At 41.7% G+C, this 17382-nt stretch overlaps 1 protein-coding gene across 2 annotated transcripts; it reads right to left on the bottom strand.

Moving 5' to 3' along the window:
* Nucleotides 1-15925: 15925 nt before the first annotated feature.
* On the bottom strand, nt 15926-16847 carry LOC147880466 (uncharacterized). 2 transcript variants are annotated; one of them, XM_087371296.1, is made up of 2 exons: nt 16735-16847; nt 15926-16471 (listed from the first exon to the last, which is right to left on the bottom strand). In XM_087371296.1, the coding sequence occupies exons 1-2, from the start codon at nt 16790-16792 to the stop codon at nt 15972-15974; spliced, it is 558 nt and encodes a 185-aa protein (XP_087227422.1). In that variant the 5' UTR covers nt 16793-16847; the 3' UTR covers nt 15926-15971. The 2 variants fall into 2 exon arrangements, with proteins under 2 accessions (XP_087227422.1, XP_087227423.1); XM_087371297.1 differs by lacking the exon at nt 16735-16847 and adding an exon at nt 16555-16690.
* Between the last annotated feature and the right edge of the window lie 535 nt (nt 16848-17382).

Genomic DNA, 17382 nt, shown 5'->3' with positions numbered 1-17382 from the left:
TGTGTATCCTGTGAGATCAATGCATTCCAAGAGAGAACATCTGAGAAGGGAGAGATTTCCAAGACACGATGCCCCAATCTTAAAAATGCAAGCAAAAGCTTGCTGACCCAAATAAAACGAACATACTATGGATCAATATGAAACAAATATCCCCATGAATCTATACAAAAAAAAATGACCCTCCTGGAATGAATATACTATACATCTCACTCTTGACTCCATACAAAACAAATATACTGGCTTCAACCTATACAAAATGAATTTACTCCGAAGTCTACACAAAATGAATATATTGGCTCCTAGATCTATACGAAATGAATATAGTCCCCAGTCTAAACAAAGCATATATACCCCTTGCTCCTGGGTCTATACAAAATCCATACACTCTGGGGTGAATATACTCCACTTCTGCTGTAAACAACCACTTGTGACATCCATGGTCTAGTAGGCCCATATGTGCATTGTGACCTTAAGAGGAAAACAGATCACGTTGAGGAATAGAAGCTGCAACACACCATTAACAAAACAACAATGCAATGTTATTCAACCCTCAAATGCATACAAAGAAAGACTACTCGTGGCAAAGGGACATAGAAGACAAACCCTGTATTTGACTATGACCACACAGTCCTGGTTCTTCATCTGCAACGCCATCTATACGGTATAAGTGACTTGAAGTTTTGCTTTGCCACAATTACTTTATTGCACTTCTGTCTATAATTCACCAATGCCCTGTTGCAAGGCATTTTTGCCAAAGATCCTGCCAACCTGATAGTCGCCCCCATGCTACATCTATTCACCATCTTCTTGGGCCTATTTTAGCCTTGATCTCTGGCCCATGGTCTACTCCTGCCAATCGCCTATCAGCTCCAGCCTTCTACCTATTGTTTCACATCTACACCAGTGCTAGATCTTAACCTAGATCTGTCGTACTAGCCTCATACATGCTGCTGCAGACACCTGTCATGAAGGCAACTACAGATCCATGCACTCCTAGGCTGTACCAGCTCTTCCAATCCATCCAATCTCAACTTGATTGCTCTAGGATGTCCACATAGTCTTGCACAGGCCTCCATGCTCTAGTCAACACGTTCCAGGCTCCAGATCTTGCCTAGAACTACTGTAAACTATTCCATGTTATCATGTGTTTGCTCAATACAGAATATCTCCACCAAGAGCTCCACTCATGGCCCGGTAAGTCTATGATTGTCCTGCTCATATGGAAGCCTATGTGTTGCCCATGGGACAGCCCCATATTCCTTTTCTTGATTGCTTGTATGCTGCCCACATGGCAGCCTAGATGTTGCCAATGTGGCAACCCACTCTTCTTTGTATTCCCTCTCAGTTTGCTACCCACATGATAGCCAATAAGCTGCCCATGCGGCAACCCTAACCCTAGATCCACCTCCCCCATGCTCTCCTAATATGGATCCTTATAGATGGGGAGGAATTTTCCAACACCCCCTCGTACCGACACATCTCATCCCTATCCCAACTCATCGATGAAGATGCTCAAGCAACGCCCATGTCGTAGCCCCTTGGAACAATGCAATGTCTACTTACTTGGACCTGGTCTTTCAACCAGTGGCTCCTACTCCACCAGGTCTGGTCCCATGCAAGCAAACGAACTTGGTACACAAGTCCATCTTTGGTAGCACCGGATGGCACCACATCCTTCAATCACGCACCCACCTTCAAACTTCAGCACTCTAGGCGCCGGCATCCTCCAAATGTCCCCCTCTTAAAAGGAGAACTACTTGAGTTTCTCCAAACACCATGCTCTCAGGGTCTGTCAGGTCTGCAACTAAACAACATATTCGAGAAATCAAATCCCAAGCATAAATCCAGATTAACTAGACCATGAGCTTGCACTGAGCTCCCAGCTTTCATGTGTAGTCCCATCATGCCCCCTCCTACGTCAAGGAATCCATCTATCTTTGAATCCATAGAATCCTCCTCTATGCCAGCCATACCAGCTAGCACCTGGATGACTCCAAGCACTCATCACTATCCTTCACTTTCACAAAAGTTTTTGACTCCTCATCTAACCACATCTCAAGGTCAAACATCCTCACCACGACACCAAGGTCTTGGTGTCAGAATTGCTATCTTGCACTTCTATCTATAATTCACCAATGACTTGCTGAGCATTTATGCCCCGAATCTTGCTGACCTGATAGCCGCCACCATGCTGCATTCAGACACAACATCACACATGCTATTGTGCAACAATGGTATAGTCTAATCGAAAATTTGATGCACACGCAAAAAATTTCTTTGTGTCACACAGCATGGTTCCAGGGCGGTCACACCTTTGTCACGAACAGAGAGTGTCATATTAAATTCTAAATTTCTCACTCAATTTAGATTAAATGTTATTGAAACTTTGTAGGTGGTTTCTTTACATTATGTAGAGCTTAACTTGATTTATTGGTAATTATTTGAATGATTTATCTTATTATAAATAATTATTTATAATAAATAAAGTCATAAAATACATGTATTGTATTAGCACACCACATTTTTTTGGTATTTTGAATAATTAAGCAAATCCAATTCGGTGGAAGGTTAGTAGGCACATAAGGTTGTGTGGTTCAATCATCAAATCCCAAATCCAATGGTTAGATTTAGGAAGATTGAAGTTTAATTTTTACTTTTACTCCTTAGAGGATCAACAAAGAATATTAAAAATAAATCTAGTAATTCTCAAGCATGACCAAACATTTCAAAAATGTCAATATTTTTAGTCCTCCGCATGATGAATAATAAGAAAAAAATTTGGATAAATTTGAGTAAGGGAAACGTACAACACGTGGATGACTCCAAGCACTCATCACTATCCTTCACTTTCACAAAAGTTTTTGACTCCTCATCCAACCACATCTCAAGGTCAAACATCCTCACCAAGACACCAAGGTCTTGGTGTTGCAATTGCTTTCTTGCACTTCTATCTATAATTCACCGATGACCTGCTGGGCATTTCTGCCCCAAATCTTGCTGACCTGATAGCCGCCGCCATGTTGCATCTGTTCACCATCTGCATGGGCCTGTTTCAGCCTTCATCTCTAGCCAATGGTTTGCTTCTACCAGGCACCTATCAGCTACAGCCTTCTATCTATTATTTTGTATCTGTTCCAGCCCTAGACCTTGGCCTAGATATACCATACCAGCCTCATACATGCTATTGCACACCTATCATGAGAGCCTCTGTGTGTGTGTGTGTGCAATAGCACTTATCTTCTTCTTTCTTCATCAAGCTTCTTCACTTCACTATCTGTCCAAAAGTACATTTGTGGGCAAACACATATGCTTCAAAAGCTTTGATGTGGAGGACGAAGGCAGGCAGTTAACTGCTGCATCTGGAATGACCGTTTGTCTTTGAATCCCATTGCCTCCCCATCTGATCTCGCTCCCTCCTCCATTATCTTGAGGAGTTCAAGCCTGAGGTTGAGGCTAAGGTAGCCTGTGTTGCAGAGGTTGAGCACGAAGCAAGGAAGAGCGCGGAGGGCTAGAAGCAATTCAAGCTGGAGCCGTGGAGTTTGAATTTGCATGCTCAGCATTCAAGGTGTTGAGCTGCCTTGTCCAACATTGTGCCATACATGGCAGTTTCCAGCTTCTCTTACTGCACAACACATAGCTTTCTCTGCAAGACTTCTGGCCAACGGCTTCTCTCGCTCCTCCAGTTGCAATCTCTCCTCTGCATGACATGTGGCACCAACCTCTCTTCCATTGATGATGACACATGGCAACCTCCAACACTCTCCTTGCATTTCTCTCTATGGCTTCTCAACCTCTTAGCGTCCTTTATATAGTGTAAGAAGGAGAGAGGGAGGCAAGAGATTGCCACGTGTCATGAAATTCAAGTTTAGAAATACTAAAGTTGAAGTGCTTGCATAATCAAGATCTAGCCCAACACTTCAAACAATTGGCGAGCGATAAAACTTCTTTCATGCCCATCCAATGAAAGCCCAAAATATTCTCTCTCTCTCTCTCTCTCTCTCTCTCTCTCTTTGCAAGAGCACTTATCTTCTTCTTACTTCATCAAGCTTCTTCACTTCACTATCTATCGGTACTGTGGTGGCTGATTGCATGGCAATCTGTGGATGGAACTAGACTGTGCAGGGCAGTCAATTCATTTGTGCCCTCTTCCTTTGGAAGACCCCTAGAGAGTCTTCTTTTTGTCAAAGCCCGCCACAAAGTGTTGCATCCTTTCATTGTTGAACGATGATTCAGGCTAAGCTGTGTGGTGGTATGGGGTTGTGTGGGTACATAATGGTGTGTTGCATCTCTCCTGCTGTGATAGGTATCCGCTCTTGCTTCTTTGTTAGCTTCCTTCTTCTCTGTTTTGCTTTAGCGATGGAAGCCACCAACAAAATTGACCTATCTATGCAATCTATGGAGACCTAAAGCTCAACCTTTGTTAGAGGTCTTTCATTTTTCCCTTCAACTTTCCTTCGCCTCTTTCATCTTGCTTTGATTCTTTGAGCTTCCTTTACGTTCATGTTCATTTTTCCTAATCATTTACTAGTGTTGTCTTTGCAGACATGAAGAAAAATTTGGTAATGACTTGGACGACAATAGCTTCGACACTAATAAGTCTGATTCGAGCGGTTTGTTTTGATACTGTAAAACTCGATTTTTCTTTCGTCTTCCTGCTCTGTTTTCCGTACAAAGACATTGCTACGAAGCCCCTTTAACGTTTCTTTCTCTGCTTTCCTGCTTCCAGCGACGATGTCTTGACCATGTGATTAGGATTGAGTCAAACATTAGCACGCTATTATTTTAGGGGATGATGCTGCCCGAGCTTTCTCTTCGGACTGTGTAGCATAACGCGATATAAAAGCAAATTTTTGTGACACATTCTATGTCCCGCGTCCAATGATTTTTCGTGTGTGCAGTTTGAAGGGTTAGCGTATCAAACATGATGTCGACAGAGATTGGGGACAACAAAACGTTGGGAGCATCCTCATCGAATTGCTGCATTGTCTGATGTGTGTGAAACCCGAAATACATCAATATCCCAGGAAGACGTGTTGCGCACTAGTCACAACACAACGTCTTGTTGTTCCTCAGAGATTGAAGCTAGACAGAAGCATTCAAGCATTCCAATTTATACCTGTGTATCGACGTCTTGCTGATAGGCGTCCGTGGATTTGCGCACTAGTCATAGCACAACGTCTTGCTGACAGCCGTCCGTTTGAGTCCACTCCTTCATAATATATGTTTTCCAATTTCCTGTTGTAATTCAAGTAAACGTGCTTGAAGTGGGATCGCAAAACATTTGTGAATTTGCGTCTGTAGCCTGGCGTACTCAAAACACAGTCTAGACCATTTTTGTACGCAGCAAAGATAATCTGTCAACGAAATTCTGTCCAGCATTAATACAACTTTCACAGCTGATTCAGAGGTCATGATTGAAGGACTAGGAATGAGGTCCATAAGGATTGTGTTGATTTCGTTAAGTCAAATGTTTTGCGTTTTCAAAAGTGACAGTACTAGTTGCCTTGCTGCTTCTAGTATATTGCATTTATTTTTTTAATAAAAAAAACTTAGTATATTGCATTGCTGCAGGCTTTTCGTCATTTGCAAGGCATTTGGATTACGATTATTTGTTGTTTGTTGGAGCTGTTTAAGACATGTCATTAGTGGTTCCCAAAGTTTCTCTGTAGAAGAGAATGTGATAAAGGATGCAGGCCGACCCAATTTTCGAATCATTGCAAACAAGTTTTTCTTTAACTTGTAATCCAATGATGTACGGAGGCATGTGAAGTCGCGAAAACCAATCTCATGCGCACCCACCAAGTTGAAGAGAGAACTTGCTGAACGAGTATTTTTACTGTTTTGAAGGACATGTTCTCTAAGCAGTATGCAAATTGTCGGTCCTTGATCATAAGTTCCCATTGTGCTATTTCTTGATAGCGGGTTCATGCAGGCACATTCTAGTTCCTTGCCTGTCCATAGAATAGTGTTGGAAATGCGAGTTCTTCACAGAATGTCTTTGAAAACACTAAGTGGAGAGATTCCTTCTGAAGGTGCAATCACGATAGTTTTGTCCTCGAAGTCAACAACTTGTTGTGCAGTGTATCTACCATCATGCACCAGTGTATCTATGTGAACTTAATCTTCAAGATCAATGTCATCATTGCTATTTGATGCTTCTTCATGTTGTTCCATGTATTCTTGCAAGTTAAGTATGTGGTCAAACCATAGTGGATTTAATTTGACATTGTTTTCCTTGTACAATGGTTTTTCGAATAATTCTTTTAAAGCACGAATAGTTAATGTTGGAGGTACTGTCCCGCTCATGTAATTGTGTGTATACTCTAGCTTTCGACGTATTGCCACAAATACTGTTGAGTCATCTGTAAGGAATCTAGGTAGCATTGTCTGTGCCCTGTCAATATTAGCAAGGACATTGATAATGCTGCCATGCAATCCGTATTGTCCATCGTACGATAACCCTCTAATCTGAGCAAATGGAATTCTTATTGCTACTAGCCTTGCTTCAATTTCATTCAATTTTCATGCGTATGGTGTTTTGTATAGTAGGTGCATGTTTTTGTTCTAAGAGTATGGGGGGTTTTTGTTGTTGTAATTGTTTTGCACATAGACCGCATAAATTCTTTTCTGATGAACTGTCAATGTGGTTGATATCAATTCCTTGGATGCCATGGTCAGGGAAGCCTTCAACGCCTCTTACCAATTGCTGTTTGACCATAAGTGAACCACAACAAGAACATGGGTAGCAAGGTGTGTCACTGATGGCTTTGTGGTATTGAGTTACGAAGTGTGAAGAAGGTTTCCTACAAACAAATTCTCTCTTTTTTATTGAGCACGGTGTCTTTTCTGTTGCCGCTGTTTCATAATTGTGTCCCGAAGCCTTCCCATTTGTGTTGCTTCCTTGTTCTGGAGGATGCGCTCTGATTCTGTACATTTTCTTTTCTATAGTTTTGATTGTGTATCGGATATTTCCTAATGTGTTGTGAAACAATCGTGCCACTTCTATGGCAGGCAAGGAATAGTGTGTTCTAACAAGATGACAAAGGTCTTCTTCATCTTTTTCTGTCCGCCTGACATACAAGCGTACTTGTTCTTTCCTTGTAAGAGGAAGGATTACATGATTTGCCACACTTTGATCAAGTAACATATGATAGCACTTTGAATGTCTCGATCTTTTCAAAAGAAGCATTGTTGACATTGTCTTCCCATCGTACTTTAGTAACTTAAATGATACATTGAATGTTGACGAGAAAAATGACCTGGAACAACAGCAACTTAGAAGTGATAGCAGTCTCAAGTAGTTGAAGAACATTTGCCCTTGGCAATGGTTCTTCACTTTCATAATTCACTGACCACCTATACCAAATAGACGTTCGTCCCACTTCGTTGTGCACATTGTCATAAATTAAGTTAAAAAGTTGTTCGAATGAGTACTCTTCAAAGAAAAATGACATGCAGCGAAGAACATTTATATTTGATGGGTACTTGATCCTAAACTCGTTCATTCTCATAATATTATACCGGATAAACTTGGCGTTCTCGTTTTCCATTCTACCTGCTAGACAATATGTGAGCTTAAGTTGCACGTTGGTAATCACACCACAGAACAGAGGGATCGGAAACCTCTATCCAGTCTGGAGCAACATTTTTTCCAGCAATATAACTTAAAGGAAATGCGATGTGAGAACAATTACAAAGGAGATATCTGCTGCTTCACTATTTGAAAGTGCTGCTTGTAACATGGACAATTCCAAGCATATGTACTCTTGTATAGATAGTGTAGCTGCTCATGTCACATTTAATTCAAACAGAGTTCATCCACTCTCTACAGTGTTTGATTAATTATTAAAACATCCCTGGACCAGCACCCTTACAAGCATGCTTCTAATTAATCTTATGGTTCAAATAACTGAAATGACTATGGAGAATGCTAAAAATGTGTCAATAGTATCAGTTTCACACTGAAATTTCAGAACAAAAGTATGAAAATAGCACATTAGTGACACAATTTGTAGCAGCATATTTCTTTCTGAAAGAATATTGAAAGGTCTACTCCAATCTTCATATCAACATAAGCACTACACAGCGAGGAATAATGATCCATTGAAAATCCAATGTAGACCGATGTCTCAATGGTAGCAGTTAAAAATGATCAGATTCAAATTTCAGACCAACAATGCTTCAAACACAGCAAAGGCGACGTTCCATAGCTCCATCTACTCATAGCACCACCACGGCTCCAATAGCTGCACCACTAGCTTGATCTCCAACATAGATTACCTTCACGTAAGGGTGGAAACAGTGATGGGTTTTTTTTGTGCGACTGGTATCTTTTTGTATCAGATAAGAAAGGCTATGTAAATCATGAATAATAGCACTCATGTGTAGGAGATAGTAGCACTGATAGGTGCACATGTACCTAGCATGCATAGGATAGAACATAGTAGCTAGAGAATATTATGACATTGGGCCTCTCTATTTTTTTGATATGATTTTTGTATTGAACATATATTTTGAAATAATTATGCGCTTGTATGAAGAACCTTGGTTATTGCAGATGATGACAAGAACTTTGCGACCAAATTGATGATTGGATTACCCATGGAGCTTGGATGAGGGCCTTGGATCTTGCACTAGCACATGAAATGGATGATAGCGGGAGTGGTCACTAAGGCACTGAAGAAGGACTAGTGCTTTCCTAAAAGACTACAGGTAAGAAGTGCTTTGCATGACCATAGACTAAAAGAGTGGGCCACAAGGAAAAAGAAATTAAAGGGATGGCTCTCAATCATGGAGATAAAAGGAGCCAATCAATGGCCAAGGTTTTGCATGGAAAAGGAAGGACGTGGGTTAATGGAACTACTAGTTGGATCTCTATAAAAAGGGTCGACGGCCTTGGTTCAGATCTATCTTCATGCTCGTCCCATATTGGAGAGGGCAGTTGATCGTGCTTTCATGAGCTCCTGGCTCGTCTCAGGTAGCAAGGATAATTGATCATGTCTCCATGAGCTATTTCCTCATTCCAGTTTACGTTTTTCTTGTTCCAGTGATCACTAAAATCATGGAGGCTCGTTAGAGCGCCATCAATCTTTTTGTGAAAGCTCGGTTCAGTTGTTGGTTGCAGACAAATGTAGGAAAGTCCTAAAGGGTTCAAAGTTTTTGGTTATCTCAGTAGAGGCAGCTTTATTCATACTCAAAAGTCTTTTATCGTTTAAGAATATTCGTGGAGGTTTCCCAGCAGGACGTTTAGTGCATGTAGATGATCATAGCTACCGACGTGGCTAAACAGAAGCAAACCATGAATTCTCACAAAGAGCTAAAGTAGCAGATTTGCCAGACTATCCCGATCCTCCAAAGTTGACAAAAGCGACTCCATTTACTGCACAACATATTTTCGAAGGCCCTCCATTATCAATTAGGTTGGACAGCCCAAAGATAACCCACCTTCACCAAACGTAGTCAGATATTGAAGGTTTTGTGGAGAAAGTTGATGATCACGGCAGTACGTGGCTGGACGACTTGCTTTGATTACCCGTCTCCATTCTAACTCGCAGCTGGAACGAGCATCTGGGTTGAGGTCGTGAGGTTTCTGCTTGTCCCAGTCAGCATTGCGAATCCTTGCTAAAATTCTGGGAGATCTCCATATTATGGATCATGAAGAGAGGTGGTGTTGCATCAGTAATTCATGAGGGTGGCTGATCGCAATGTTTTTTTTGGTTCATCTCAGTATTGTTTGGAGCTTGAGAAATTACCTTTGCTTATTCGAGAGGTTCGTGGACGTTCAGAGAGCTAGTGAAAACTCTCGACAGCCTATAGGTGTCACAGTTGGTAAGGAGAGACCTCCATTCCAGTGCCATTCACTCTGACCAGTCCGTGAGATTGCAATTTATTAAAACTACATCAGTAATCACTAAGGTAGGGATCGAGGAGCACTCCATCATCATCAGAATTGTTAGCACAAGCTCTATTTGAGTAGCGCATGCAGATCTTGAGGCTATAAAGGGAGCGAGCTGGTGAACACGAGGTGGGAAGAGTGTGACCAACTGGCTATAGAAGAAGAAGGTAGTGGTTGCCGTGATAGCATTTGCTACGCCTATATCGTTGGAGAAGATCCGATGCATTTTATCTTACATGAGCAAGTTCGTTCGTAATTGAAGGTTGATAGGAAATATTTCTGGTTGGCCATTTATAAGTCAAAAAACTACGGGCATGGACATCAATTCAGAATAGTTCTATGTGAGAACACTATCAATGGCTCTTTAGCACAGGTGTTTTAGAGAAGATTTGAAAGCACCAGTTGATTATGATGATGGTCTTGGTAAATTTTGTGTGATCACTTGACTATTGCAAGGCCAGAACGGAGATGGCTTAAGGTCCAAGGTCCCATTCTAGTTCCAGGGCATCCAATCGGTCTTTGGCAAGCAAGGTTCTATCTGATCCTATAGGGGGTTCTATCTATGAGTTCATGGTTGCTTGGAGGTTGCGATCTCTATACATTTCATTGTTGTATTTTCTAAAGTTATTGGTGGCTATCAGTATATGGTATTTCTCAGTGTGTTCCTGTTCATGGTGCATTGACTTCATCTTGTGATTGTGTTTCCTATCGGTGTGTTTGCAAACGTGACTGTTCATCAAGCTATAAAGGCATTTCAGTGTACCTCTGCCAGTCTCATCACCCTTTTTGGTGCCTCCATGGAGGATCGAACTCTGAACAGACCTTCAGTTTACAAGATCAGAATCATTTATGGTTGATCATCAGAAAGCATGGCTCAGGACTTCCTGTTGTTTCATGGGATGCCAGGCGAGGATGCTGAGAAGTTTATGGAACAGTTTGAAATTACATGTTTGATCAAGAATCGGCAAGATGCAGCCTTCATGTTACGGATCTTTAGTTATTATGTACAAGATGAAGCAAGGCGATGGTTTCATGCTTACGAAGCCGCTCAGGCAGCAAATAATCCACCGATAGAGGTAACTTTTAAAATTGCAAGGGATGCTTTTTTACAGCATTACAGGAGGGTAGAGGATCCAAATAAGTTGTGGCATGAAATACAAAATTTTGTCCAAAAAGGTCCCCTTCATGCATATATTCAAGACTTCAGCCGCTTGTGGGATCATTGGTGTGTGTCACTAGGAAATGAGCAGCCACCTGCCATGTTAAAGAAGGAGAAATTCATTTCAAGACTTAGAGGCCCTTTGAGGATGAAGCTGGAACTGAAACCTGCAGCCAATTTCTAGGAAGCTGTGGATCTGGCAAAAGCAAAAGAGTGGAAGATGATCAGAATACAGTTGTTGACCATAGGAGTACAGCAAATGCCAAGGACGGAAGAACAACATGTTTTGAGCACTTTGGTTGCACCAACAAAAACAAAGAATACGGAGAATGATAGGTTCTGTAAGGAAATGCATGAGGTGGTTGACATGTTCAAAAATCTCAGTCTCAATCTCTTGGGAGGTGTAGGAAGAGGGCCCAAGCCACCGTATCAAAATCCAGGGAGTGGAGATTGGGGTCACACCATTCCAAATTGTGATAAGCCTCCACATAGAGGAGGAGATATGTTCCCTTTGCTGAATGATTATGGAATAGAGATAAAGGGAATGCCTGGAACAAGTAGTTTGATAGTAGAGGAAAAAGGGAAGGGACAGATAGATGAAAGGCAGCCTGATGTGTCGCCAATACACCTAGAAGATCCTAAAGTCATGCCAGTTAAAAGAACAAGAGAAAAAGAGCCTGAGAATGGACATGGTAATACAAAGAAGGGAAAACAAAAGGAAGGGGAGTCTCCTTCAAGCAAAAAGAAGTCAAGACCACGAAGACATTTTCAAACAGGGGATTTACTACTTGGGGGAACTCAAGAAAATTACTCTCTTCAGAAGGATTTGATAGATAAGAAAGTGGATATTTCATATGGTCAATTGATGGAGCTTTGCCCTCAGCTAAGAAGAGAATGGAAGCAGCTAGTCAACCCACCTAAGCCAGAGAAGAAGAAGACGGTAAGGGTTCAATCCTTGGAGAAATTGTCTGATATATGTCCTGTGATAGATGCTTTTAGCATAAGGGAAAATCTATAGGAGAAGCGTATATTGATGGTGGAGCCCAAGTATGCATAATTATACAATCTTGTGTTGAAAGGCTAGGCCTCAAACTAAATGGAGTGTCAGGGTACAAGATCAGACTGGCAAATCATTCCAAGGTGAAATGCTTGGGGATCTTGAATGCCATGGATGTGAGGCTTTTTGGGGTTGATGTAAAAATTGATTGTCATGTCATGCCAGCCGGGATGGGAGCCTTTCCACTAATCTTGGGTAGACCATGGTTGAGACTAGTAAAAGCAATCCAGGATTGGGGGAAGGGCACGCTTACCTTCTTGGATAAGAAAGGGCTACGGAGAAAATTCAACTTCTTGAGGAAGAGGAAGAAGGGAGAGAAGATACTGAAGCTAGCTCAAGTGGGATTGAAGAAGAGAGTGAGAGTGAAAGCGACATCATGGATTCAAGTGGAGATGAAGTAGGCATGTTGTCGCTAGATGTTGAAGTTGAAGCTAAGGATGGTGAGGATGAATTGGAGGGTAAAGATGATTCATGGTTTGTTTTTATGGAATTAGTGGAGGAAAAAGAGGTCGAGCATATGCAAGGCATTCAAGAATGCGATAGTCTCTCAAAAGATGCCATGAAGGACGACATTAAAGTAGATAAAAAAAGATATCTTGATGTTCTTAAAAAGGAAGATACAAGTGGTTACTCAATGTAGGGACATATTGAAGATGAAGCGAAGCATAGCAGAATAGGGCATCACGAAGACGAGAGCTGACAGTATGAAGGTGTTCAGGCAAGTGAACAGGTCTTTGATTCAAGAGGTTCCACCTCTTCTATCAAGCTAAAGCAATGGTCAATTTCATCTTTTCCATTTGATCGAGGATGACCTAAGAGGACAGGACATGTGCTGCTAAGCATATGCCGGCTCTAGCAGTTAGGGGGAGGGTAAAATGTCATGGGTTTTTTTTGTGCAACTAGTATCTTTTTGTATCTATTAAGAAAGGCTATGTAAATCATGAATAATAGCACTCATGTGTTGGAGGTAGTAGCACTGACAGGTGCGCATGTAGCTAGCATGCATAGGATAGAAGATAGCAGCTACATAATAGTATGGCATTGGCCCTCTCCATTTTTGTGGAATGATTTTTGTATTGAACATATATTTTGAAATAATTACACGCTTGTATGGCAAACCCTGATTGCAGGTGATGATGACAAGACCTTTGCGACCAAATTGATGATTGGATGACCCATGGAGCTTGAATGAGGGGCTTGGATCTTGCATTGGCACATGGAATGGATGATGGAGAGAGTGGTCACTAAGGCATTGAAGAAGGACTAGTGCTTTCCCAAAAGACTACTGGTAAGAAGCGCTTTGCACGACCATAGACTAAAAGAGTGGGCCACAAGGAAAAAGGAAATTAAAGGGATGGCTCTCAATGGTGGAGATAAAAAGAGCCAATGAATGGCCAAGGTTTTGCATGGAAAAGGAAGGACGTGGGTTAATGGAACTACTAGTTGGATCTCTATAAGGAGGGTGGACAGCCTTGGTTCAGATCTATCTTCGTGCTCGTCTCATATTGAAGAGGGTAGTTGATCGTGCTTTCCTGAGCTCTTGGCTCATCTCAGGTAGCAAGGATAATTGATCATGTCTCCATGAGCTATTTGCTCATTCCAGTTTGCGTTTTTCTTGTTCCAGTGATCACTAAAATCATGGAGGCTCATTAGAGCGCCATCAATCTTTTTGTGAAATCTCAATTCAGTTGTCGATCGCAGATGAATGTAGGACATGAAGTAAAAGTTAACGTGTACCATGTGAACAGCCAAAAATCTAAGGGGCAGATCTATTCTATCTGATGCTCAATCTCCAAGTTCTGTCACATGCCCTTTGTAGGCTCTTCTTGGCTGCTAGGAAACTTGTTGGATTGCATGCTTGCTACCCCATAGTGGGGCAGTTTAAAAACTAAAATGGAGGTTGCTTGCTGTAGCCCCCTTGCTGCTTTGCACTGCAACCAATGATGAGGTACTATTCTTGGACTGATCCTAGACCTTCCTGCTGCTCCCATCTGCACCCACAATATGAGGTACTATAGACCCTGATCCGGGCCTTGCTGCTACTCTAGTGTGTATCCAATACTGAGGCACATGAATACCTTTACAAGGTCCGTGATGTGCCCTCTTATATCGGGTTGTTTGCCCTCTGAACTCATCGATAGCAGAGCCACTCAGTGGACTGACCCAATCCATGACACCCGACCAATAGCAACTTTTCATGCTCTAGAACAGCTGTATAGCAGGGCTGCCCACTTCCAAGAGTACCCAAGATAAGGGATGACTATAATCCTGCAACATGGATGTTGGAGGTGACCTCAAATTCTATAGAGACCCAGCTGCAGATAGATTTTGCACAGCAGTATACCAAAAGTCTGATCTCTTCGTGTATGAACTATTTCAAATCCTTTCTAGAGCACTAGCAGCATGTACCCATGAATTCAATGCAAAAAGCGATGCACATAGTGTCTCTTTAAGCCATTCATTTATGAGGCTGCTAGGTGTGAGATTAGAGAGTCATCAAGTTGGGTTTCAGATCAAAGAGTCATCTGCAACTCGAAGCATCTTCCTTGTTTCATGGTGCATGACTCTAATTATTTAGTTTTCCTTTCAGTCTCAAGCATTTTCTAAACGATAGAATCTTAGAAATGACAGCTGAAAGGGCAATGCACTGCTTAAAAGAGTTTCCATGTAAACATCGAAGCTTTTAACAAAAGCTTTTATGTGAATCCACATGTTAGCTTACATGTTTAATAAGTGCACTCTCTGGTAGTTTAAGTACTAAGTCCACATCGTAACTTGTGTGCTTTAGATCAGTATGGACAGTTTAAAGTCTTAAGTCGAAAGATTTGAAATGATGTAACAAGCACATAAAGGATGGGTACAAACTTTGCAAGATCCCCTGAAAATCTACTGTTTGTGAAAGAGGATGAGTTCAGAAGTCGTGACCAACATTTTGTCCTTTTTCAGAAGGTGGTAGACCACATTGCATCTGCAGTTCCTTGAACCTTTCTACATTGAAGTGCCGTTTTTTCATAAGCTTCCTTTGCTTAGAAGAAACAGGTGTACGCATCAAATCCTGAAAAGATGGATTTCTAGAGGTAAGAATGAAATACAAAAACCCAGCTATGAGGCCAACAGATGACAAAGAACGCAATGGGTTCCATCAAATCCCATGATAACTCCCAGAAAGTGAGGCGGAAGAAAAGTAAGGTTTGCAATATAACGACCACCAGAGCTATCCAAAACATTTTGCGCGCTTTCCTTAGTGTAATTCTGTCAATCTCTTCTTTCTCCTTCTACACACTGCTCACAGTCCTCACCTAATTGCAAGGTCATCCTCGCAGTTTCTAGCAATCATACAGTTTCAACGTGAAAACAAATGGAAGATGAATACACAGGGCTACCAAGACTTACCAGGCAAAGACGATTGAGAGAACAGCACCAAGCGCAATAGCAGGCGATGGCGATAGAGAAAACAGCACTAGGAGCAGCCGTTGCTGCTATGGTGATGGTGAAACAGGAACAATAGCAAGCTTTGATGATCGCAATGACATGAAATTTCAAAAGAAGGAAACCTAGTAAGAAGTGATTTGACTAAACAGAGCAAGAAGGCAGAGCAAGAAGGCAGTTGGACGAGACGATGGGAAGCAACGTTTGATTTGGAGGAAGTTTTTTGAATCCATAAAAAATGAAAATGAAAATTTAAACCTGAACCTAACAAGTGGCTTCACCAGAGGGCAGATTTCCTTTTTATGTCAGAATACTACCTGCCTAAAGAAATTCAACATAAACAACAATTGTATTGATTGATAGATGAACTTCGATACATCTACATAGTATTGACGGTTATCAGCGGGTGAGTTTATTGTTTATACAGGACCTTAAATGGTCGTAGGTCCAACACTAACTGGCGGAGCACTGTTAATCACTTTCTCGTCGTTCGCACCACAATCCTGCACGAATAGAATCTGAGCAGACTCATTCACCATTTGAATAGGGTACGTCGGCCCAAATTCGCGGTAAGCCAGTATCATCTTCAAGTTATCATTCTGGAAGCATATCGTCTTGCTAGGCTCTTGGTGCACCCACTGTGGGAAGAAGATGACGGTATGGATCTCTCTCCCATCAAGATCCACAATCTTGCACACGCAAGTGCCTGTGGGCTCGGTCCAGGAGACTTTGTAGCGACGCTCACCCTTGCCTAGCTGCCGAATGTGCACCTCTTGATCCTTCACCCAGCGTCCTCCCACCATACCCGACAGAATCCGATAATCCAACGTGCTTTCGTTCTTGTAGTACACTTCGTATTTCCATCCGTTGCTGTATTCGTAGACACACAGCTTGCCAACGATGCCCGACAAGTCGTTTGGCCACATTGTCTCTGTCAAGAAACAACACTTTTGGTTAGCTATGGCTAGAGAAGGTACAAACCATATGTAAATTACTAGTGGCGACTGCTGTAACCTGTGCTTCGTGCTTGCGCTTGTGCTTGTGCTACGTTTCTAATCACTTAACTAAGGAATTAAAGTTTCATTACTTGCAACTGCAGACGGATCAGAAGGTGGAAGGGCAAGTTATGGTCAAAGATAGCTTAAATAGTTCTAAGTTACGCTGCACAACGCTTAAAGAAGATCAGGAGCGGACCTTCTGGCAGCTTTTGACTAGTCCCGTCTACATATTCAGTCCAGCTTGACTGAGCCATGGTTGTCAAAACGTGAAGTAGAAAATCAGTGTGAGAAGGCTTCAACAAAGACAGAAAGTATGATGCTTGATGATTTTTGTACAATGACTCTCTCTTTATAGCGGAAAGAAAATCGAAGCAAAAAACACGTCATGCTTTTAGCAGCAAAGAAAAGTTTTATGCTAAGGCTATAATAACACCGAGCCGGATGTTAATTAATATTCCTGAGATTATCAAAGGAAAAAACCCTAATATTCTTAAACTCAAGTGTTGTGTCAAAATTCTATTTTAAAAATAGCTAGATTTCCCCAACTCTCTTATTATCTTCACGAGTAGCATGACCCGTCTACGATGGGTTATAGAGACCAGATCATAATATGTCTTTATTTTAAAAAAATTAAAATTTAGGTTTCAAGACCCCCTCAACCATAGGCACCACTTGGCTTGTCTCTATGCGAGCTTACTCAACAATTCTACTAGGTGAGCAACCAACCATGTGATGCTGATCAAGGACAGGTAGTTTTCCAAAAAATTCTTGCCCCTCGCCCCCTCACACAGAGAGAGAGAGAGAGAGAGAGAGAGAGTATAAATGTCCATGGGAGACCAACTCG

The sequence above is a fragment of the Dipteris shenzhenensis genome, chromosome 32 (assembly GCF_047967505.1).
Source record: "Dipteris shenzhenensis isolate YYH24624 ecotype China chromosome 32, Dip_SZ_1.0, whole genome shotgun sequence".
Lineage (NCBI taxonomy): Eukaryota > Viridiplantae > Streptophyta > Polypodiopsida > Gleicheniales > Dipteridaceae > Dipteris > Dipteris shenzhenensis.
Note: the sequence above shows the minus strand (reverse complement) of the source record. Positions and strands in the feature narration are given on the sequence as shown.